The sequence below is a fragment of the Acanthaster planci genome, linkage group LG11 (assembly GCF_054643075.1).
Source record: "Acanthaster planci isolate LZ-2023a linkage group LG11, COTS_SCS, whole genome shotgun sequence".
Taxonomy (NCBI): domain Eukaryota; kingdom Metazoa; phylum Echinodermata; class Asteroidea; order Valvatida; family Acanthasteridae; genus Acanthaster; species Acanthaster planci.
Window position 1 is genome coordinate 11902819 of NC_141787.1, and position 24770 is coordinate 11927588.

General features: G+C 41.3%; 1 protein-coding gene across 1 annotated transcript in view; it reads left to right on the forward strand.

The window, feature by feature from the left end:
• Positions 1–24770, forward strand: part of LOC110984790 (uncharacterized) — an 87644-nt gene that overhangs the window by 20298 nt on the left and 42576 nt on the right. Inside the window, exons 2-25 of the mRNA XM_087143525.1 lie at positions 8320–8433; positions 8687–8800; positions 9050–9163; positions 9414–9527; positions 9642–9755; positions 10010–10123; positions 13774–14108; positions 14317–14472; positions 14736–14883; positions 15111–15293; positions 15427–15629; positions 16060–16234; positions 16563–16682; positions 17379–17489; positions 18428–18762; positions 18959–19114; positions 19340–19487; positions 19715–19897; positions 20030–20232; positions 20663–20837; positions 21163–21282; positions 21581–22759; positions 22981–23232; positions 24230–24481. Of these exons, the coding sequence (XP_086999651.1) occupies positions 8320–8433; positions 8687–8800; positions 9050–9163; positions 9414–9527; positions 9642–9755; positions 10010–10123; positions 13774–14108; positions 14317–14472; positions 14736–14883; positions 15111–15293; positions 15427–15629; positions 16060–16234; positions 16563–16682; positions 17379–17489; positions 18428–18762; positions 18959–19114; positions 19340–19487; positions 19715–19897; positions 20030–20232; positions 20663–20837; positions 21163–21282; positions 21581–22759; positions 22981–23232; positions 24230–24481 (5118 nt within the window). The remainder of the gene's footprint in view (positions 1–8319; positions 8434–8686; positions 8801–9049; positions 9164–9413; positions 9528–9641; positions 9756–10009; positions 10124–13773; positions 14109–14316; positions 14473–14735; positions 14884–15110; positions 15294–15426; positions 15630–16059; positions 16235–16562; positions 16683–17378; positions 17490–18427; positions 18763–18958; positions 19115–19339; positions 19488–19714; positions 19898–20029; positions 20233–20662; positions 20838–21162; positions 21283–21580; positions 22760–22980; positions 23233–24229; positions 24482–24770) is intronic.

Here is a 24770-nt window from a genome sequence, read left to right on the forward strand (position 1 = left end):
AATGGCTACTCGTGTGATTGCGTTGAAGGGTATGTCGGATACATGTGTGAAAGAGGTAGGTTGGAATAGCATCTATAGTACGCTGTAGGTATGGTAATCTTTCTTTGAATTTCAATAAGGTTAATGAACTGAGCAACAAGTAAAATATGTCCTGACTTTAAAATAAAATGTCTTTTTCCAGTGCGGCAAGTGGTAATGCATTTGAAGCATTGGTGATTAAGGATATCGTCTGAATAAAGTGTTTGGTATTTCTCAGTCTAAATTTGAAATGTAAAGCTGTGAATATGCTTGAATTTTCACAGACTTTGATGAATGCGGTTCGACTCCATGTCAAAACGGAGGGAACTGCACCGATGCGGTCAATGGCTACTCGTGTGATTGCGTTGAAGGGTATGTCGGATACATGTGTGAAAGAGGTAGGTTGGAATAGCATCTATAGTACGCTGTAGGTATGGTAATCTGTCTTTGAATTTCAATAAGGTTAATGAACTGAGCAACAAGTAAAATATGTCCAGACTTTAAAATAAAATGTCTTTTTCCAGTGCGGCAAGTGGTAATGCATTTGAAGCATTGGTGCTTAAGGATATCGTCTGAATAAAGTGTTTGGTATTTCTCAGTCTAAATTTGAAATGTAAAGCTGTGAATATGCTTGAATTTTCACAGACTTTGATGAATGCGGTTCGAGTCCCTGTCAGAATGGAGGGAACTGCACCGATGCAGTCAATGGCTACTCATGTGATTGCGTTGAAGGGTATGTCGGGGACATGTGCGAAACAGGTAGGTTGGAATAGCTTCCATAAGACGCTGTAGGTATCGTAATATGTCTTTGAATTTCAATAATGTTAATGGAACTGAGCAACAAGTGAAATATGTCCTCACTTTAAGATAAAATGTGTTTTTGCCAGTGCAGTCAGGTGGTGATGCACTTGAAACATTGGTGATTAAGAATGTGGTCTTAAAAAGGTGCCTGATAAGTTTTGCATTTAAATTTGAAATGTAAAGCTTTGAATATCCTTGAATTTTCACAGACTTTGATGAATGCGGTTCGACTCCCTGTCAGAATGGAGGAAATTGCACCGATGCAGTGAATGGGTACAAATGTGACTGCGTTGAAGGGTACGTCGGGGACATGTGCGAAACAGGTACGTTTGAATAACATCTATAATATTGAGGCTCCAGGTATCATAAACTTGCCCTGAGTGTCTGTGGTATTGGAAGTGAGCACCAAATATATCAATATTTAAAGTTCCAGATAAAGTAGTTTTTTCTATTCTTGATATGTAGTCATGGATATGAAACATTGGTGATGAATTAGGTTGGCTGAAAAAGGTACCTCATATAATTGGCGTCTTATTTGGAGACGTAAAGTTGTGAATATGCTTGAATTTTCACAGACTTCGATGAATGTGGTTCGACTCCATGTCAAAACGGAGGGAACTGTACCGATGCGGTCAATGGCTACTCGTGTGATTGCGTTGAAGGGTATGTCGGATACATGTGTGAAAGAGGTAGGTTGGAATAGCATCTATAGTACGCTGTAGGTATGGTAATCTGTCTTTGAATTTCAATAAGGTTAATGAACTGAGCAAGAAGTAAAATATGTCCTGACTTTAAAATAAAATGTCTTTTTCCAGTGCGGCAAGTGGTAATGCATTTGAAGCATTGGTGCTTAAGGATATCGTCTGAATAAAGTGTTTGGTATTTCTCAGTCTAAATTTGAAATGTAAAGCTGTGAATATGCTTGAATTTTCACAGACTTTGATGAATGCGGTTCGAGTCCCTGTCAGAATGGAGGGAACTGCACCGATGCAGTCAATGGCTACTCATGCGATTGCGTTGAAGGGTATGTCGGGGACATGTGCGAAACAGGTAGGTTGGAATAGCTTCCATAATACGCTGTAGGTATCGTAATATGTCTTTGAATTTCAATAATGTTAATGGAACTGAGCAACAAGTGAAATATGTCCTCACTTTAAGATAAAATGTGTTTTTGCCAGTGCAGTCAGGTGGTGATGCACTTGAAACATTGGTGATTAAGAATGTGGTCTTAAAAAGGTGCCTGATAAGTTTTGCATCTAAATTTGAAATGTAAAGCTTTGAATATCCTTGAATTTTCACAGACTTTGATGAATGCGGTTCGACTCCCTGTCAGAATGGAGGAAATTGCACCGATGCAGTGAATGGGTACAAATGTGACTGCGTTGAAGGGTACGTCGGGGACATGTGTGAAACAGGTACGTTTGAATAACATCTATAATATTAAGGCTGCAGGTATCATAAACTTGCCCTGAGTGTTTGTGGTATTGGAAGTGAGCACCAAATAAATATATGTCCAAAGCTCCAAATAAAGCAGTTTTTTCTCTTCTTGATATGTAGTCATGGATGTGAAACATTGGTGATGGATTAGGTTGGCTGCAAAAGGTACCTCATATAATTGGCGTCTTATTTGGAGACGTAAAGTTGTGAATATGCTTGAATTTTCACAGACTTTGATGAATGTGATTCGACTCCCTGTCAGAATGGAGGGAATTGCACCGATGCAGTGAATGGCTACAAATGTGACTGCGTTGAAGGGTACGTCGGGGACATGTGCGAAACAGGTACGTTTGAATAACGTCTATAATTTTGAGGCTCCAGGTATCATAAACTTGCCCTGAGTGTCTGTGGTATTGGAAGGGAACACCAAATATATGAATATTTAAAGTTCCAGATAAAGTAGTTTTTTCTATTCTTGATATGTAGTCATGGATATGAAACATTGGTGATGAATTAGGTTGGCTGAAAAAGGTACCTCATATAATTGGCGTCTTATTTGGAGACGTAAAGTTGTGAATATGCTTGAATTTTCACAGACTTCGATGAATGTGGTTCGACTCCATGTCAAAACGGAGGGAACTGCACCGATGCGGTCAATGGCTACTCGTGTGATTGCGTTGAAGGGTATGTCGGATACATGTGTGAAACAGGTAGGTTGGAATAGCATCTATAGTACGCTGTAGGTATGGTAATCTTTCTTTGAATTTCAATAAGGTTAATGAACTGAGCAACAAGTAAAATATGTCCTGACTTTAAAATAAAATGTCTTTTTCCAGTGCGGCAAGTGGTAATGCATTTGAAGCATTGGTGATTAAGGATATCGTCTGAATAAAGTGTTTGGTATTTCTCAGTCTAAATTTGAAATGTAAAGCTGTGAATATGCTTGAATTTTCACAGACTTTGATGAATGCGGTTCGAGTCCCTGTCAGAATGGAGGGAACTGCACCGATGCAGTCAATGGCTACTCATGTGATTGCGTTGAAGGGTATGTCGGGGACATGTGCGAAACAGGTAGGTTGGAATAGCTTCCATAATACGCTGTAGGTATCGTAATATGTCTTTGAATTTCAATAATGTTAATGGAACTGAGCAACAAGTGAAATATGTCCTCACTTTAAGATAAAATGTGTTTTTGCCAGTGCAGTCAGGTGGTGATGCACTTGAAACATTGGTGATTAAGAATGTGGTCTTAAAAAGGTGCCTGATAGGTTTTGCATCTAAATTTGAAATGTAAAGCTTTGAATATCCTTAAATTTTCACAGACTTTGATGAATGCGGTTCGACTCCCTGTCAGAATGGAGGAAATTGCACCGATGCAGTGAATGGGTACAAATGTGACTGCGTTGAAGGGTACGTCGGGGACATGTGTGAAACAGGTACGTTTGAATAACATCTATAATATTAAGGCTGCAGGTATCATAAACTTGCCCTGAGTGTTTGTGGTATTGGAAGTGAGCACCAAATAAATATATGTCCAAAGCTCCAAATAAAGCAGTTTTTTCTCTTCTTGATATGTAGTCATGGATGTGAAACATTGGTGATGGATTAGGTTGGCTGCAAAAGGTACCTCATATAATTGGCGTCTTATTTGGAGACGTAAAGTTGTGAATATGCTTGAATTTTCACAGACTTCGATGAATGTGATTCGACTCCCTGTCAGAATGGAGGGAATTGCACCGATGCAGTGAATGGCTACAAATGTGACTGCGTTGAAGGGTACGTCGGGGACATGTGCGAAACAGGTACGTTTGAATAACGTCTATAATTTTGAGGCTCCAGGTATCATAAACTTGCCCTGAGTGTCTGTGGTATTGGAAGTGAGCACCAAATATATGAATATTTAAAGTTCCAGATAAAGTAGTTTTTTCTATTCTTGATATGTAGTCATGGATATGAAACATTGGTGATGAATTAGGTTGGCTGAAAAAGGTACCTCATATAATTGGCGTCTTATTTGGAGACGTAAAGTTGTGAATATGCTTGAATTTTCACAGACTTCGATGAATGTGGTTCGACTCCATGTCAAAACGGAGGGAACTGCACCGATGCGGTCAATGGCTACTCGTGTGATTGCGTTGAAGGGTATGTCGGATACATGTGTGAAACAGGTAGGTTGGAATAGCATCTATAGTACGCTGTAGGTATGGTAGTCTTTCTTTGAATTTCAATAAGGTTAATGAACTGAGCAACAAGTAAAATATGTCCTGACTTTAAAATAAAATGTCTTTTTCCAGTGCGGCAAGTGGTGATGCATTTGAAGCATTGGTGATTAAGGATATCGTCTGAATAAAGTGTTTGGTATTTCTCAGTCTAAATTTGAAATGTAAAGCTGTGAATATGCTTGAATTTTCACAGACTTTGATGAATGCGGTTCGAGTCCCTGTCAGAATGGAGGGAACTGCACCGATGCAGTCAATGGCTACTCATGTGATTGCGTTGAAGGGTATGTCGGGGACATGTGCGAAACAGGTAGGTTGGAATAGCTTCCATAATACGCTGTAGGTATCGTAATATGTCTTTGAATTTCAATAATGTTAATGGAACTGAGCAACAAGTGAAATATGTCCTCACTTTAAGATAAAATGTGTTTTTGCCAGTGCAGTCAGGTGGTGATGCACTTGAAACATTGGTGATTAAGAATGTGGTCTTAAAAAGGTGCCTGATAAGTTTTGCATCTAAATTTGAAATGTAAAGCTTTGAATATCCTTGAATTTTCACAGACTTTGATGAATGCGGTTCGACTCCCTGTCAGAATGGAGGAAATTGCACCGATGCAGTGAATGGGTACAAATGTGACTGCGTTGAAGGGTACGTCGGGGACATGTGTGAAACAGGTACGTTTGAATAACATCTATAATATTAAGGCTGCAGGTATCATAAACTTGCCCTGAGTGTTTGTGGTATTGGAAGTGAGCACCAAATAAATATATGTCCAAAGCTCCCAATAAAGCAGTTTTTTCTCTTCTTGATATGTAGTCATGGATGTGAAACATCGGTGATGAATTAGGTTGGCTGCAAAAGGTACCTCATATAATTGGCGTCTTATTTGGAGACGTAAAGTTGTGAATATGCTTGAATTTTCACAGACTTTGATGAATGTGGTTCGACTCCCTGTCAGAATGGAGGGAATTGCACAGATGCAGTGAATGGCTACAAATGTGACTGCGTTGAAGGGTACGTCGGGGACATGTGCGAAACAGGTACGTTTGAATAACATCTATAATATTGAGGCTCCAGGTATCATAAACTTGCCCTGAGTGTCTGTGGTATTTGAAGTGAGCATGAAATATATCAATATTTAAAGTTCCAGATAAAGTAGTTTTTTCTATTCTTGATATGTAGTCATGGATATGAAACATTGGTGATGAATTAGGTTGGCTGAAAAAGGTACCTCATATAATTGGCGTCTTATTTGGAGACGTAAAGTTGTGAATATGCTTGAATTTTCACAGACTTCGATGAATGTGGTTCGACTCCCTGTCAGAATGGAGGGAACTGCACCGATGCGGTCAATGGCTACTCGTGTGATTGCGTTGAAGGGTATGTCGGATACATGTGTGAAACAGGTAGGTTGGAATAGCATCTATAGTACGCTGTAGGTATGGTAATCTGTCTTTGAATTTCAATAAGGTTAATGAACTGAGCAACAAGTAAAATATGTCCAGACTTTAAAATAAAATGTCTTTTTCCAGTGCGGCAAGTGGTAATGCATTTGAAGCATTGGTGATTAAGGATATCGTCTGAATAAAGTGTTTGGTATTTCTCAGTCTAAATTTGAAATGTAAAGCTGTGAATATGCTTGAATTTTCACAGACTTTGATGAATGCGGTTCGAGTCCCTGTCAGAATGGAGGGAACTGCACCGATGCAGTCAATGGCTACTCATGTGATTGCGTTGAAGGGTATGTCGGGGACATGTGCGAAACAGGTAGGTTGGAATAGCTTCCATAATACGCTGTAGGTATCGTAATATGTCTTTGAATTTCAATAATGTTAATGGAACTGAGCAACAAGTGAAATATGTCCTCACTTTAAGATAAAATGTGGTTTTGCCAGTGCAGTCAGGTGGTGATGCACTTGAAACATTGGTGATTAAGAATGTGGTCTTAAAAAGGTGCCTGATAAGTTTTGCATCTAAATTTGAAATGTAAAGCTTTGAATATCCTTGAATTTTCACAGACTTTGATGAATGCGGTTCGACTCCCTGTCAGAATGGAGGAAATTGCACCGATGCAGTGAATGGGTACAAATGTGACTGCGTTGAAGGGTACGTCGGGGACATGTGTGAAACAGGTACGTTTGAATAACATCTATAATATTAAGGCTGCAGGTATCATAAACTTGCCCTGAGTGTTTGTGGTATTGGAAGTGAGCACCAAATAAATATATGTCCAAAGCTCCAAATAAAGCAGTTTTTTCTCTTCTTGATATGTAGTCATGGATGTGAAACATCGGTGATGAATTAGGTTGGCTGCAAAAGGTACCTCATATAATTGGCGTCTTACTTGGAGACGTAAAGTGGTGAATATGCTTGAATTTTCACAGACTTTGATGAATGCGGTTCGACTCCCTGTCAGAATGGAGGGAATTGCACCGATGCAGTGAATGGGTACAAATGTGACTGCGTTGAAGGGTACGTCGGGGACATGTGTGAAACAGGTACGTTTGAATAACATCTATAATATTAAGGCTGCTGGTATCATAAACTTGCCCTGAGTGTTTGTGGTATTGGAAGTGAGCACCAAATAAATATATGTCCAAAGCTCCAAATAAAGCAGTTTTTTCTCTTCTTGATATGTAGTCATGGATGTGAAACATTGGTGATGAATTAGGTTGGCTGCAAAAGGTACCTCATATAATTGGCGTCTTATTTGGAGACGTAAAGTTGTGAATATGCTTGAATTTTCACAGACTTTGATGAATGTGGTTCGACTCCCTGTCAGAATGGAGGGAATTGCACAGATGCAGTGAATGGCTACAAATGTGACTGCGTTGAAGGGTACGTCGGAGATATGTGCGAAACAGGTACGTTTGAATAACATCTATAATATTGAGGCTCCAGGTATCAAAAACTTGCCCTGAGTGTCTGTGGTATTGGAAGTGAACACGAAATATATAAATATTGAAAGTTCCAGATAAAGTAGTTTTTTCTCTTCTTGATATGTAGTCATGGATATGAAACATTGGTGATGAATTAGGTTGGCTGAAAAAGGTACCTCATATAATTGGCGTCTTATTTGGAGACGTAAAGTTGTGAATATGCTTGAATTTTCACAGACTTCGATGAATGTGGTTCGACTCCATGTCAAAACGGAGGGAACTGCACCGATGCGGTCAATGGCTACTCGTGTGATTGCGTTGAAGGGTATGTCGGATACATGTGCGAAACAGGTAGGTTGGAATAGCATCTATAGTACGCTGTAGGTATGGTAATCTGTCTTTGAATTTCAATAAGGTTAATGAACTGAGCAACACGTAAAATATGTCCTGACTTTAAAATAAAATGTCTTTTTTCCAGTGCGGCAAGTGGTAATGCATTTGAAGCATTGGTGATTAAGGATATCGTCTGAATAAAGTGTTTGGTATTTCTCAGTCTAAATTTGAAATGTAAAGCTGTGAATATGCTTGAATTTTCACAGACTTTGATGAATGCGGTTCGAGTCCCTGTCAGAATGGAGGAAACTGCACCGATGCAGTCAATGGCTACTCATGTGATTGCGTTGAAGGGTATGTCGGGGACATGTGCGAAACAGGTAGGTTGGAATAGCTTCCATAATACGCTGTAGGTATCGTAATTCCTCTTTGAATTTCAATAATGTTAATGGAACTGAGCAACAAGTGGAATATGTCCTCACTTTGAGATAAAATGTGTTTTTGCCAGTGCAGTCAGGTGGTGATGCACTTGAAACATTGGTGATTAAGAATGTGGTCTTAAAAAGGTGCCTGATAAGTTTTGCATCTAAATTTGAAATGTAAAGCTTTGAATATCCTTGAATTTTCACAGACTTTGATGAATGCGGTTCGACTCCCTGTCAGAATGGAGGAAATTGCACCGATGTTGTGAATGGGTACAAATGTGAATGCGTTGAAGGGTACGTCGGGCACGTGTGCGAAACAGGTACGTTTGAATAACATCTATAATATTAAGGTTCCATTTATCATAAACTTGCCCTGAGTGTTTGTGGTATTGGAAGTGAGCACCAAATATATAAATATTTAAAGTTCCAGATAAAGAAGTTTTTTTCTCTTCTTGATATGTAGTCATGGATATGAAACATTGGTGATGAATTAGGTTGGCTGAAAAAGGTACCTCATATAATTGGCGTCTTATTTGGAGACGTAAAATTGTGAATATGCTTGAATTTTCACAGATTTCGATGAATGTGGTTCGACTCCATGTCACAACGGAGGGAACTGCACCGATGCGGTCAATGGCTACTCATGTGATTGCGTTGAAGGGTATGTCGGATACATGTGCGAAACAGGTAGGTTGGAATAGCATCTATAGTACGCTGTAGGTATGGTAATCTGTCTTTGAATTTCAATAAGGTTAATGAACTGAGCAACAAGTAAAATATGTCCTGACTTTAAAATAAAATGTCTTTTTCCAGTGCGGCAAGTGGTAATGCATTTGAAGCATTGGGGATTAAGGATATCGTCTGAATAAAGTGTTTTTGTTATTTCTCAGTCTAAATTTGAAATGTAAAGCTGTGAATGTGCTTGAATTTTCACAGACTTTGATGGATGCAGTTCGAGTCCCTGTCAGAATGGAGGGAACTGCACCGATGCAGTCAATGGCTACTCATGTGATTGCGTTGAAGGATATGTTGGAGACATGTGTGAAACAGGTAGGTTGGAATAGCTTCCATAATACGCTGTAGGTATCGTAATATGTCTTTGAATTTCAATAATGTTAATGGAACTGAGCAACAAGTGAAATATGTCCTCACTTTAAGATAAAATGTGTTTTTACCAGTGCGTCGAGTGGTAATGCATTTGAAACATTGATGATTAAGAATGTGGTCTGACAAAGGTGCCTGATATGTTTTGCATCTAAATTTGAAATGTAAAGCTGTGAATATGCTTGAATTTTCACAGACTTTGATGAATGCGGTTCGACTCCCTGTCAGAATGGAGGGAATTGCACCGATGGACTGAATGGCTACAAATGTGACTGCGTTGAAGGGTATGTCGGGGACATGTGTGAAACAGGTACGTTTGAATAACATCTATAATATTAAGGCTCCAGGTATCATAAACTTGCCCCGATATGTTTTGCATCTAAATTTGAAATGTAAAGCTGTGAATATCCTTGAATTTTCACAGACTTTGATGAATGCGGTTCTACTCCCTGTCAGAATGGAGGGAATTGTACCGATGCAGTGAATGGCTACAAATGTGACTGCGTTGAAGGGTATGTCGGGGACATGTGTGAAACAGGTACGTTTGAATAACATCTATAATATTAAGGCTCCATTTTAACCTAAACTTGCCCTGAGTGTCTGTGGTGTTGGAAGTGAGCACCAAATAAGTATATTTCCAAAGCTCCAAATAAAGCAGTTTTTTTCTTTTCTTGATATGTAGTCATGGATGTGAAACATTGGTGATGAATTAGATTGGCTGCGAAAGGTACCTCATATTTTTGGTATCAGATTTGGAGACGTAAAGTTGTGAATATGCTTGAATTTTCACAGACTTTGATGAATGCGGTTCGACTCCCTGTCAGAATGGAGGGAACTGCACCGATGCAGTCAATGGCTACTCATGTGATTGCGTTGAAGGATATGTTGGAGACATGTGTGAAACAGGTAGGTTTGAATAACATCTATAATATTAAGGCTCCAGGTATCAGTACTTACGTCAACGTGAGAGAGTACTTCTGGAACATGGACAAATCAAGGCAGATTGAGATTGATTGAGAGAGACTCTTGAACAAATTTTAAGATGATTTTTGCTGAGTTTATATATATATATAATATAATTAAAAAACTGAAAAAAAAATCCTATTAAAAAAAAAACAAGCAAGTTAACAAGAGCAGTTAAAGTACATGTATGAGAAATGTGTTAACTCTATGCAAGGTTACTAAAATGGTTTTGAAATGAATTGACTTCAAAATTAAGTAATCCAAGAAAAACAAATGCAACTAAAACTATCAATGATAAACAAAACCACCAACTAATTGTTAATGGAAGCCTTTTAAATGACTGAAAAATGGAAAAACAAAAGCTACTTTAGGTTCAAAGTCTAACCCAAAAATATTAATCGAAATTATGCACGAATGGTATTATTTAACGCTCGAGCATAATAACTTGCATTCATCTCTTGGTCTTGTAAGCGCTCTTGAAATTTGTCGAAAAACGAAAGGATTGTCGCGCGTTTTAGTACTGAGGGAAGGGAAATGCATTCGAACAAATTCATTTACCGATGTACCGTTGTCCGAGGTATCTTTTGAAATACGTTGACAATTTTACTCATGCCGATGTCTCTGCATCGATGCAATAAGAAAAATACGCAATACTGACTGCAAACGGTCATTAAGGGACCTTGAAGGGGGTAGCTTTTGTATCTCGATGCAGTCGTATTTTTTCTTTAAAAGCTCTTATGTCTCTCAACCGAGGTCGATGCCCGTACGAGTCAAAATATTCCCCAATGCAATCCCTCGTGATGTAGATCGCCACCCAATGTCCTTCAGGTTCGGTAAAAGGATCCGTGTTGACCACCAGGGCGCTAGGTCGCGGAACATGACGTTTCGGTATGTCGTCACGGGGGAAAACACTTCGGAAGTAGTGTTTTGCGTACCGGACCTCGCTCAGTATTTTTGAAATTTGGAAGCTGTTCATCCCTGGAGATTTAACTGCCGTAGTCGAACAGAATATTACGTGCCTGGTCTATTTCGATGACGTTGTTGAACTCGGCGTAGATGATAACATTGATGGTCTCCTCCAGGGGCTGGGTAAAGTGGATATCTAAGCACAGATTGCTGCGCTTGACAAGACTCAAGTGACTCCCACAGGACAAGTCAGGGCTGAGGTCAAAGGCGTACTGTGGCAATAGTTTTGGCCATGCTCAATTTCAGCCTCCAGGTCATGAAGTACGAATCGAGTTGTGCCAATTCTGAAGTGAGAGTGCTCTCCACATTTGTCCAAATTCGGTCGGCATGCTAACGTGCAAGGTCATTTGCGTACCCATACCGTTGTGAGACCGTCTTTGATCTATATATTGAATAGCATGGGGAAAAGCGCTTGAACTCAATAGGGACCCCATTTAGGCGGCGTGGACTGCTGATCTGTCCGTCGCTGGTCGTCAGCACACAAATACGATTGGCAAGGATGTTGCTGATAAACTGTACCATTTGACGATCTGGTACCATACGTTGGAGATTCAGGATCAGGCCCTCGTGCCACACGTTGTCATAGGCTGCAGTGAGGTCGACTAGGATAGCGCCAGCTTTGTGTCCCTCTGGAAGCTGTCTTCGATGTCATTGATCAGCTTGATGATCTGGTGTACAGTATTTCGGCGACGGCAAAAACCTGCTTGCCTGTTTGGTAGTTGCAGGTCGACAACTGGTTCAAGCCTGGCGAGGAGTAAGCGCTCCAGAAGTTTGTAGGGGCACATTGAAGAGAAATTGGTCTTTGAATCACCAGCTGGGGTTTTGATTTAGGTAGCGCGATGACTGTAGTTTTCCGCCATATCTTTAGGATAGATTGATTGATGAGGCAGCAGGACACAGCCACTGTCGACATATTCGCCCAAGATGTAGCAAAAATTCTGAGAGAATGTTGCTAGGTCCCCGAGCCTTGCTACTCTTGAGTTGGGCAGCTGCCGCAGTTAACTCGTTGAGTGAGTAGGGGCCAGATAACCATCTATCTACGGCTGGAGCTTGCCACAGGTTGGTGGTTTCTGGTTTCACAGAACGGGAGTGGTTCTTGTCGTCATTCTTGAAGTGGCCATTCAAGATGAGTTACCGAGCAATGGAATTAGCTGTCACAGGACCTGTCCTCGCTTTGGAACTTCTACCAGTGAGGTTGTTGAAAGTTTTTTAGGCAATCCTACTGGAGTATGTGAAGCCTACTCCATGAACTGTTTCCTCCCATAACTCCCTGTTTCCTCCCATAGCTCCCGGCGCTTCATTTAGAGACATCTGGTCGGGTCAGAGGGTTTTGTTGATGACTCCTCCCCAGGATCTGCGTGGAAGAACTCGTCATAGATGTTGTAATATTCCTTATCCCAGGTAGTGATGTAACGTTGGTGATAGTCACGTGGGATCGAATTCTTATCTGCTCTAATGAGGAGGTTGCAGAACTGTAAGTATGCTCGGTCCATGTTATGCTGAGTCGATGGTGTGCGTCAGTGTCTGCTAGGTTTGAAAACTTCTCCCAGTCAGCTTTACGGAAGTTCCACCGCTTCACAGGCTTGTTGGAGACTAATTCTATGTGATTTTCTGGAATGATGAGAGATGGCCTGTGTTGAGATTTGGGGAAAGGATTCAGGACCACACAGTGTGGTTCAGGTCCTCTCATTTCGGTTAAAGCAAGGTCGGGATTTGTAGTATTCCACCTACCTGAGTGGTAGCTATCGGGCTGCTTGGGGTCATACAGAAGTTGAACACCAGCTGGTGATGCCCAGTCCTATAGTGCAGTGCCATCTGGGTCTGTTGCCCTGTAACCCCACGCGATACTGTGGCAGTTGAAATCACAAGCATAGATGCATAAAGATAGGCAGTTAGACATCCTGTAGTCGAAATGAAGGACGCTTATAGATGTAAACAATGGTAATACCTTCGACATGCTTGCTGACCACCCCAAAGGGAATTCTGGAGGACTGGAAGCCAAAGCCCTCTATCTGGCGGAATTTCTAACAAATGTAGCAATCTTACGACGAGAGCGATCACAGACATGCGTTTCCTGTAGGAGAACTGCTCAGAACCTCTGTATCTGAAGGAGAAACAACCAAGTCCCATGGGAGAGGAATCCCCCAGTTTGCTATGAAAAATAATCGAAAGCTTTACAGTTGTGGGACCAAGAGCTACTGCTTTTAAGGATCTTCCTGACCGAAAAAGATGTCGAGTTTAAAAGCAAACATTTATATCTGCCAGTGATATAAACCAGATTTTATGTTTATTCAGAACTTATTGCAGTGTCAGGTATATAGCTGGAAATTTTGCCAAGGTGACGATCTTGTCATTTAAAGTAGGCCTACGTAATTACATGTTGTAACACTTGATAAGATTTTTTTTTCTGTTATTGTACACGAACAATCTAGACATCACACAGCAGCACATTTGACAAAGAGAGTGCAGATACAACACTGGAATGCGTATTACCGAACATATTTTTGTGTTAATTTGATGTCTTCTTTTTAAGCCAGGAGGGAGTCGTTTTGTTTCATTTCTAAAAAAGACAAAAGAAAAAAATCAGTTGATACATAATCAATTTGTATTGTTCTGTGATTTCACAGGGCCATGCACTTCTCAAGGGAAATGCATCGCTTGGGGAGATCCTCACTACATCACGTTTGATGGCCGACGGTATGACTTCCAAGGAGACTGTGAGTACACGCTGGTGAGAGATTGTCAATACTCTTCCAGCATGCCGTCATTCAACATTACAGCAAAGAATATGAAAAGACAACCAACAGACGTTGTGTCTTACACTCAAGAAGTCACCTTGGAATATAACACTACACGATATCTTCTGCTTGGTGATGGTGAAGTGCGCGTTAATGGTAGGACTGCAACCCTACCAGTCCAGCTTAACGATGGAATTACTATCACCAGCAATGCCCTGTCCGTGGTAAGTTTCGCTTAATTATGTTGTCATGTTTTCTACGAAAGCCGTAGCCTGTGGCTCAACAAAAGTTTCATTTTGTACAAGGTTACACCTGTGACAAGCATCGTACTTTTTCTATCAGAAACACTTGAACCTTTTCCAGGCCCTGAGCATAAAAATGACTCTACATTACTATTACCAGGTATCCTGACTAATTTTTTTTTTCTTTCAGACGTTGACAACAAGTTTCCAGTTGAAGATTTACTGGGACCATCCACACACTGTTAACATATACGTGCCTTGTACATATTGGCACCAAACGTGCGGTCTTTGTGGAAGCTTTGATAAAAATTCAGATAATGACTTTACCCTGCCAAATGGAGGAACGGTAAGACATTGTAGCTAAACCAAAGTTGTCCATTAACATCCTTGCAAAAATGCCAAACCAAAGTTGTCCATTAACATCCTTGCAAAAATGCAAAACCAAAGTTGTCCATTAACATCCTTGCAAAAACGCAAAACCAAAGTTGTCCATTAACATCCTTGCATGAATGTTTTTTGTACGTACTGAAAAACCTGAAGCTTATTTCTCTAGGTTTCATTGCAGGTTCAATATTGGATAACCTAAAACATGTTTGTTGACCTTGTTAGGCTCAAAATCCCACTGACTTTGGAAACGGCTGGTCAACAGAGAAGGATCAGTGTAGTCCTGTGAAAGAGACACCAAATCCTTGTGAGGGAAACACCACGGTGTATCAACGGGCCATCCAATTGTGCTTTGGTCTCGTTGATGAAACAGGTTGGTCTCTTTTTTTGCTCTATTTACATGGTAAAGAAGGCATTTGGAAAACTTCTAAGGGAGTTTGATAAAGGATCTCTCATTGCAAAGAGGCTGCAATGTAGCATTCCCGTACTTTGGAGTCAGGAGGACATCTGGTCTGAAGAATTCTTAATTCTCAAGGGTACGTCTGAACCTACCCTATTTGTCGTCAGAGACCTCTGATTAAATGATTATCTACCTTTTAGGTCCCTTCAGTCAGTGTCACGATGTTGTGGATCCTACCCCTTACAATGACTCATGTGTCTATGACCTCTGTGCAACTTCCCTGGATGAAGGCTTGATCTGTGACAACTTTCGGGTTTACGCTGATGCCTGCCGTTCCGCTGGACAAACACCAGGCAATTGGACAAAAGAGAGAACACAGTGTCGTAAGTTCCAAGCTTTTATGCACCGACTACTACGAAACAAAATATCATTTGAATGAACCCAAAGAAATGCTTTGAGGAAACTGATTTGATTCAAAGCTTTGTAAATTGCAAGGCAGTTTTTTTGTTTCCGTAGAATTGCAGTGTCCTGGTGAGCTCGTATATCATGCCTGTGGTACAGCCTGCCAAGATACATGCCTTGAGCCAAATGGAAGCACCAATTGTAGGGAGCCGTGCATTGAAACGTGCCTCTGTCCATCAGGCCTCTTTTATGAAAGAGACAGGTGTATTCAACCTTCAGAGTGTGGCTGTGTCTTAGAGAGTGGATTTTACTTGACCGTAAGTCCTCAGAAAAGAACAGATATGCATATGATTTCAAAATTATTGCCCAATATGTGTTACTGCATTAAGCATGGTTATCCACGTAATAACGATGTAGTTCATTAAGAAGTCAACTTTTACTTCTGTATTATCAAATGATGAATTCCCTATAATTGTTGAAGTATATTCCATCTCTTCATTATGCGATTGGAGATAACGCAAAACATTTGACGTTGAGGTACTGCACGGAAGGCCAGCTTCATATTGGGAGATAAAAAATGTTTACCTTTCTGTGTACATTGACCTTCAGTTGATTTTCCACATTAATCTCTTCTTCAATTTGCTTGTAGTTTAGAACAGGAGTAATAAGTTTTGAGGTTTGATATATTTCTAATACCTTAAATTCAAATTTTCAAGTGGCTCCTGTGCTCTGACTACCGTTTTGTAGATCGGCGAAGTGTGGCTTGATGATAACTGCATGCAGAAATGTGAGTGTGGAAATGGAAGTGACTTGCAGTGTTCAGATATAAAATGTCACCCTCGGGCACAGTGTGATATTCAGGATGGCATTCGTGGCTGCTTTTGCATGGATGGATTTATTGGTGATGGCTTAAATTGTAGAGGTACGTGTACGCATAGTTGACTGATTGTATACTGATTGTGAAAACGTATTTTTTTCTTTCATGTGCAGTATTTGCAAGTAACCTCGTGTACAGGAGGTAACAGACAATTGCTTTCAGAATCAAAAGAACGCATTTTTGTAACCTGTCTAATGAGTCATCATTGCGTTGAATGCACGCATATTTGCAAAGCTATTCAATTTGAAATCTTCGGGAAGATGCGTGTCTATTGCAGATTTAATGCTGAAAACAAGTTACTCGCAACTGATACTATTATTTCCTTTCATCCCGAAACAGTTTCATTGAGAATTGATTTTTTTTTCCATTTTAGCCATTCCAGAAAGTACCACCTTCTTAGAAACAACAGTCACTGCAGTTACCACTACCCCTCCACAAAGTACTACGCCTGCACTCACAAGCACAACCCCTCCAGTATCAACCACCAGTCTCGGTGAGTGATAAATTAGACTTGTTTTCCGAGTCATTAAATGAGCAGCACCGCGCAATACAAAAGATTTCGTTGCTGTTGGACCGGTTTAACCTCAGATGAGCATAGCAGAATCCACTAACCTTGTTATTTTCCAATATCATAGCAGTGGACGTTATGACTTGCCTAGCCTTCAGAATCTTTTAGAGTAAAATCTTGTGGTCTTTATGACACTACTTGTTTGGAAACCGGACATAATATTCTCCGACTGCGGCAATTTTTCCGCGACAGGTCAGTCAGATTGTATTCTATTTTACCAAAATACTAGATGTAGGGGTTCTGTCACGTGGGATTGCATCGAATCAAATACAGTAACAAAAACCATGGGTGAGATTGATGTGAAACTTCAAAGGTGTGTTTTCCCATATTTTCATTCGAGTTTTACTGGCGCGTAATCCTCAGGCTTGTGATGAAAAAAATCGACTGCTTTAGTGTTTTGGACCAAGAGCTCCCAATTAGAAATCGGACTCGTATTTTCATGTCAATTTGGAAGCTGACCTCGTTCAGAGTTGAAAAAAGTGGGTTGAAAAGATCTGAATATTGAAAATGAGAGTTTCGTTTCAATAAAACAATCCCTATTATACTGTTATTTCTTGTCTTCCTGGAACAGTATTATTGAGGACCGAATGTTTTTCCATTTTACCATTTTGGCCATTCCAGAAAGTACCACCTTGTTGGAAGCAACAGTCACTGCAGTTACCAACACCCCTCCAGAAAGTACTACGCCTCCACTCCCAAGCACCACCCCTCCAGTATCAACCACCACTCCTGGTGAGTTATAAATTAGACTTGTTTTCCGAGTCATTAAATGAACAGCATTGCGTGACATGAAACTTTTGGTTGCTGTTCCAGCGGTTTAATCCTCAGATGAGCAAGGCGGAATCCACTCACCTTGTTATTTTCCAGTATCGTAGCGGTTCGTGTTTTGACTCGCCGAGCCTTCAGAATCTTTGAAAGTAAAATCTTGTGGTCATTTTGACAGCACTTTTGTGGAAATCGGACTTGATGTTCTCGGACTGCGACAAATTGTCCGATACAGCCCGATTGTATACTATATACCGACTTGCTTGATGTAGGGGTGAAGTCACGTGGGATTGCATCGATTCAAAGACAGTAACAAAACCCATGGGTGAGACTGAGGTGAAAATTCAAAGTTAAACAGATAAAGAGTGTTTTTTCAATATTTAAAAAAGATTTATTTTGAAACAACCGAGTCTTATGGGAGAGGAATCCCCCAGGTTGTGATAAAAAAAGCTTTAGAGTTGGGGGACCAAGAGCTACTGCTTTTAAGGATCTTCCGACCGAAAAAGATGTCGAGTTTAAAAGCAAACATTAATATCTGCGAGTAATATAAACCAGGGTTTATGTTTATTCAGAATTTATTGCAGTGTCAGGTATATAGCTGGAAATTTTGCCAAGGTGACGATCTTGTCATTAAAAGTAGGCCTGCTTAATTACTTGTTGCGACACTTGATAAGAATCTTCTTTTCTTTTATTGTACACGATCAATCTAGACATCACACGGCAGCACATTTGACAAAGAGAGTGCAGATACAACACTAGAATGCGTATTACAGCACATATTTTTATGTTAATTTGATGACTTCTTTTTTAGCCAGAAGGTAGTGGTTTTGTTTCATTTCTAAAAAAGACAAAAGAAAAAAATCAGTTTATACATAATCACTTTGTATTGTTCTGTGATTTCATAGGGCCATGCAATTCTCAAGGGAAATGCATCGCTTGGGGTGATCCTCACTACATCACCTTTGATGGCCGACGGTATGACTTCCAAGGAGACTGTGAGTACACGCTGGTGAGAGATTGTCAATACTCTTCCAGCCTGCCGTCATTCAACATCACAGCAAGGAATATGAAAAGACAGCCAACAGACGTTGTGTCTTACACTCAAGAAGTCACCTTGGAATATAACACTACACGATATCTTCTGCTTGGTGATGGTGAAGTGCGCGTTAATGGTAGGACTGCAACCCTACCAGTCCAGCTTAACGATGGAATTACTATCACCAGCAATGCCCTGTCCGTGGTGAGTTTCGCTTAATTATGTTGGCATGTTTTCTGCGAAAGCCCCAGCCTGTGGCTCAATAAAATTTTCATTTTGTACAAGGTTACACCTGTGACAAGCATCGTACTTGCACTGGAACCTTTTCCAGGCCCTGAGCATAAAAATGACTCTACATTACTATTACCAGGTATCCTGACTAATTTTTTTTTTCTTTCAGACGTTGACAACAAGTTTCCAGTTGAAGATTTACTGGGACCATCCACACACTGTTAACATATACGTGCCTTGTACATATTGGAACCAAACTTGCGGTCTTTGTGGAAGCTTTGATAAAAATTCAGATAATGACTTTACCCTACCAAATGGAGGAATGGTAAGACATTGTAGCTAAACCAAAGTTGTCCATTAACATCCTTGCAAAAATGCCAAACCAAAGTTGTCCATTAACATCCTTGCAAAAATGCAAAACCAAAGTTGTCCATTAACATCCTTGCATAAATGTTTTCTATAGGTACTGAAGAACCTGAAGCTTATTTCTCTAGGTTTCATTGCGGGGTCAATATTCGATAACCTTAAACATGTTTGTTGACCTTGTTAGGCTCAAAATCCCACTGACTTTGGAAACGGCTGGTCAACAGAGAAGGATCAGTGTAGTCCTGTGAAAGAGACACCAAATCCTTGTGAGGGAAACACCACGGTGTATCAACGGGCCATCCAATTGTGCTTTGGTCTCGTTGATGAAACAGGTTGGTCTCTTTTTTTGCTCTATTTACATGGTAAAGAAGGCATTTGGAAAACTTCTAAGGGAGTTTGATAAAGGATCTCTCATTGCAAAGAGGCTGCAATGTAGCATTCCCGTACTTTGGAGTCAGGAGGACATCTGGTCTGAAGAATTCTTAATTCTCAAGGGTACGTCTGAACCTACCCTATTTGTCGTCAGAGACCTCTGATTAAATGATTATCTATCTTTTAGGTCCCTTCAGTCAGTGTCACGATGTTGTGGATCCTACCCCTTACAATGACTCATGTGTCTATGACCTCTGTGCAACTTCCCTGGATGAAGGCTTGATCTGTGACAACTTCCAGGTTTACGCTGATGCCTGCCGTTCCGCTGGACAAACACCAGGCAATTGGACAACAGAGAGAACACAGTGTCGTAAGTTCCAAGCTTTTATGCGCCGACTACTACGAAACAAAATATCATTTGAATGAACCCAAAGAAATGCTTTGAGGAAAATGATTTGATTCAAAGCTTTGTAAATTGCAAGGCAGTTTTTTGTTTCCGTAGAATTGCAGTGTCCTGGTGAGCTCGTATATCATGCCTGTGGTACAGCCTGCCAAGATACATGCCTTGAGCCAAATGGAAGCACCAATTGTAGGGAGCCGTGCATTGAAACGTGCCTCTGTCCATCAGGCCTCTTTTATGAAAGAGACAGGTGTATTCAACCTTCAGAGTGTGGCTGTGTCTTAGAGAGTGGATTTTACTTGACCGTAAGTCCTCAGAAAAGAACAGATATGCATATGATTTCAAAATTATTGCCCAATATTTGTAACTGCATTAAGCATGATTATCCACGTAATAACGATGTAGTTCATTAAGAAGTCAACTTTTTCTTCTGTATTTTCAAATTATGATTTCCCTATAATTGTTGAAATATATTCCATCTCTTCATCATGCGATTGGAGATAAGGCAAGATATTTGACGTTTAGGAACTTGCACAGAACGCCAGCTTCATACTGGGAGATAAAAATGTTTACCATTCTGTGCACATTGACCTTCAGTTGATTTTCCACATTAATCTCTTCTTCATTTTGCTTGTAGTTTAGAACAGGAGTAATAAGTTTTGAGGTTGGATGGATTTCTAATACCTTAAATTCAAATTTTCAAGTGGCTCTTGTGCTCCGACTACCGTTTTGTAGACCGGCGAAGTGTGGCTTGATGATAACTGCATGCAGAAATGTGAGTGTGGAAATGGAAGTGACTTGCAGTGTTCAGATATAGAATGTCACCCCCGGGCACAGTGTGATATACGGAATGGCATTCGTGGCTGCTTTTGCATGGATGGATTTATTGGTGATGGCTTAAATTGTAGAGGTACGTGCACATATAGTTGACTGATTGTATGCTGATTCTGAATACGGTTTTTTTAATTCATATGCAGTATTTGAAAGTAACCTCGTGTACAGGAGGTAACAGACAATTGCTTTCAGAATCAAAAGAACGCATTTTTTAACCTGTCTAAAAAGTCATCATTGCATTGAATGCACGCAAATTTGCAAAGCTATTCAATTTGAAATCTTCGGGAAGATGCGTGTCTATTGCAGATTTAATGCTGAAAACAAGTTTCTCGCAACTGATACTAATATTTCCTTTCATCCCAAAACAGTTTCATTGAGAATTGATTTTTTTTCCATTTTAGCCATTCCAGAAAGTACCACCTTGTTAGAAACAACAGTCACTGCAGTTACCAGCACCCCTCCAAAAAGTACTACGCCTGCACTCACAAGCACCACCCCTCCAGTATCAACCACCACTCTCGGTGAGTGATAAATTAGACTTGTGTTCCGAGTCATTAAATGAGCAGCACCGCGTAACACAAAACCTTTCGTTGCTGTTGGGCCAGTTTAACCTCAGATGAGCATAGCAGAATCCACTCACAATGTTATTTTCCAATATCGTATCAGTGGATGTTATGACGGGCCTAGCCTTCAGAATCTTTTAGAGTAAAATCTTGTGGTCTTTATGACACTACTTGTTTGGAAACCGGACATAATATTCTCCTCCAGTAAGCACCACCATTCCTTCAGAACCTCTTTTTATACCCACTACCCCTCCAGAACCTCCAGTAACTACCACCACTCCTCCAGAGCCTCCAGTAACCACCACCACCCCTCCAGAACCTCCACTAACCACCACCACCCCTCCAGAACCTCCAGTAACCACCGCCACCCCTCCAGAACCTCCAGTGACAACCACCACCCCTCCAGTGACCACCACCACCCCTCCAGAACCTCCAGTAACCACCACCACCCCTCCAGAACCTCCAGTGACCACAACCACCCCTCCAGTAACCACCGCCACCCCTCCAGAACCTCCAGTGACAACCACCACCCCTCCAGTGACCACCACCACCCCTCCAGAACCTCCGCTAACCACCACCACCCCTCCAGAGCCTCCAGTAACCACCACCACCCCTCCAGAACCTCCATTGACCACCACCACCCCTCCAGAACCTCAAGTGACTACCACCACCGCTCGAGAACCTCCAGTAACCACCACCACCCCTCCAGAACCTCCAGTAACCACCACCACCCCTCCAGAACCTCCAGTAACCACCACCACCCCTCCAGAACCGCCAGTAACCACCACCACCCCTCCAGAACCTCCAGTAACCACCACCACCCCTCCAGAACCTTCAGTAACCACCACCACCCCTCCAGAACCTCCAGTGACAACCACCACCCCTCCAGAACCTCCAGTGACCACCACCACCCCTTCAGAACCTCCAGTAACCACCACCACCCCTCCAGAACCTCCAGTAACCACCACCAGCCCTCCAGAGCCTCCAGTAACCACCACCACCCCTCCAGAACCTCCATTGACCACCACCACCCTTCCAGAACCTCCAGTGACCACCACCACCCCTCCAGAACCTCCAGTAACCACCACCACCCCTCAAGAACCTCCAGTGACCACCACCACCCCTCCAGAACCTCCAGTAATCACCACCACCCCTCCAGAACCTCCATTGACCACCACCACCCCTCCAGAACCTCCAGTAACCACCACCACCCCTCCAGAACCTCCAGTGACCACCACCACCCCTCCAGAACCTCCAGTGACCACCACCACCCCTCCAGGACCTCCATTGACCACCACCACCCTTCCAGAACCTCCAGTGACCACCACCACCCCTCAAGGACCTCCACTTAGCACTGCTACTCCTCCAGAACCTCCACCAATAACCACCACCTCAGGAACAACCACCACTGAAATAGTTTCAACGACTCAATGTGGTAAGATATATATGTTATATGAAACCTGTAACTGTAAAGGTTTCTTATTTAAATTAGTATTCTTTAAACTTATGTTAGCTCTGTGTTTGAATTTCTTTATGCAATAGCTCTGGACAACTAAATTTTGGTAGTGATATCCAGATCATGATTTAGCATGTTTAAAACGAACCGATATTTTATTGTGACTGGAAATAAGGGTTATTGATAATGTGTGTTTGCAGCATCCCCAACGCTGGCAGTACCAACGGTTAGCCAGCAGTGTATTGATGCAGCGGCTTCCACAGTTGCAGTGCGATGGGACGAAGTAACTGCCTCAAATGTAGCAGGTGGAACCATTTCGTGCACTCTTGCAGATGGAACTAGCGTGAATACCACTGGTGGTACATTTGGAGTAGGCTCTCACACAGTCACTTGCAGCGTAACTAATTCTGGTGGCTGTTCAGACTCGAATATCTTCACATTCAACGTAGCAGGTATTCAGCATTCTTTTATTATTGTTGCAACCATGCAGTTTCTTTGTGGAAGGTATGCCAACTTTTTGAAGTCATTTTAAAGGATTGCGTTTGTAACTCAGACAAATTTTCTTTTTAGTTATTTTCCCTGTAGGCTCAATAGTGTGACCCTTCAGTAGCTAACAATGACTGAAGAAAAAGACAACGTGAAAGCCTCCATAACTCTAATCAGTCTTTTACAGGTATGGCGGACACAATAGAAGGGCACTGTTGAAGTGGTAAATATGGAGCAAACACAAACGATTTTACACAATCCAAATAGCGCCTTCCTATTGTATCCACTATACTTCTAAGCAGATTTCATGGTGCTCTTGTCCTCCCAATGTAGCATAACTCAGGAAAAGGGGATACCTTCACAATTTTTCCAACCCCAGGGAAATCATTTATATATTCTTTCCCCCGGAAAAGCCTTGAAGACAACCCAGCGCACCGCTGTCAGAACAACTATAAATGTGATTCTCAGCATAGCAAAACAACGTTATGCAAAATTTATTACTGTTTTTACAATGCTTAGCTTGCCCTGAAAATTAGGCAAACCCAACAGAAAAGCCTAAAAGAGATGCATGTTTTCAGTGCTCGTGCTACTGTGATGAATAGGAACCAGGTCAGGGCACTCCAGCAGCGGCTAACTGCATACCAGCCAGCAAAACAAAGGCGCTTTACGTATTTTCATCTACCATACTCTACATACAGGCTGTGCAATCCATAAGAAGAAAATAGTGCTGAGTAAACTTATTTATGTTTATTATTATGCTTATTTCTTTCCTTGCGTTCCAATTCTAAAATTTGCACTGCCCCTGTACCTCTTCAGTGCACGAGATAAATATAGAAATCTATTAATATATAAATAGAGTGAGCATAGTACGGCCTAGTTGAAAATTAATTAGCACGATGTCAAGAGGACATTCACATCGGTTTCAAATAATTGTGTTTCCTTTCAATGCCTCCTGTTTTACAGTTGAACCAGTTCTGCTAGTGCCAAATGTTCACGTTCTATGCTCTATGGCTGACGATCAAGCACCATATGAAGTAGCATGGGACACCATAACTGCAACAAATGCGGATGGTCAACTGATTAATTGTGCTGAAGGGGAAAACCGTGTCACTATAAATGGAGGCACTTTTGAAGCAGGATACCATAACGTGACGTGCAGAGTTACCAACAATGTAGGCTGCGGTGCAACAAATTCCTTCACATTCAACGTAGTGGGTAAGAAATAACTGTAGTCTGTTAGCATGTCCATGCAAACATAGATCACGTTAAGCTTGTCTCAGGATGCTACACACAGAAACAGTTGAAGAGCAGTGTTGATGCCAGGGCTAAATGTCCGGGGGCACCCGTTGGTGTTCACATTTATTCAAGGGGCACAAGAAGAAAATAAGCTGCATTGTTAATAAACTCAACAGAGATTGTTCGGTAGGGGGGTACGGGAGGGTGCACGGCATCTGCTGCTGGGGGGCATATGACCCCATGCATGCCCCCCCCCCGTATTTATGCC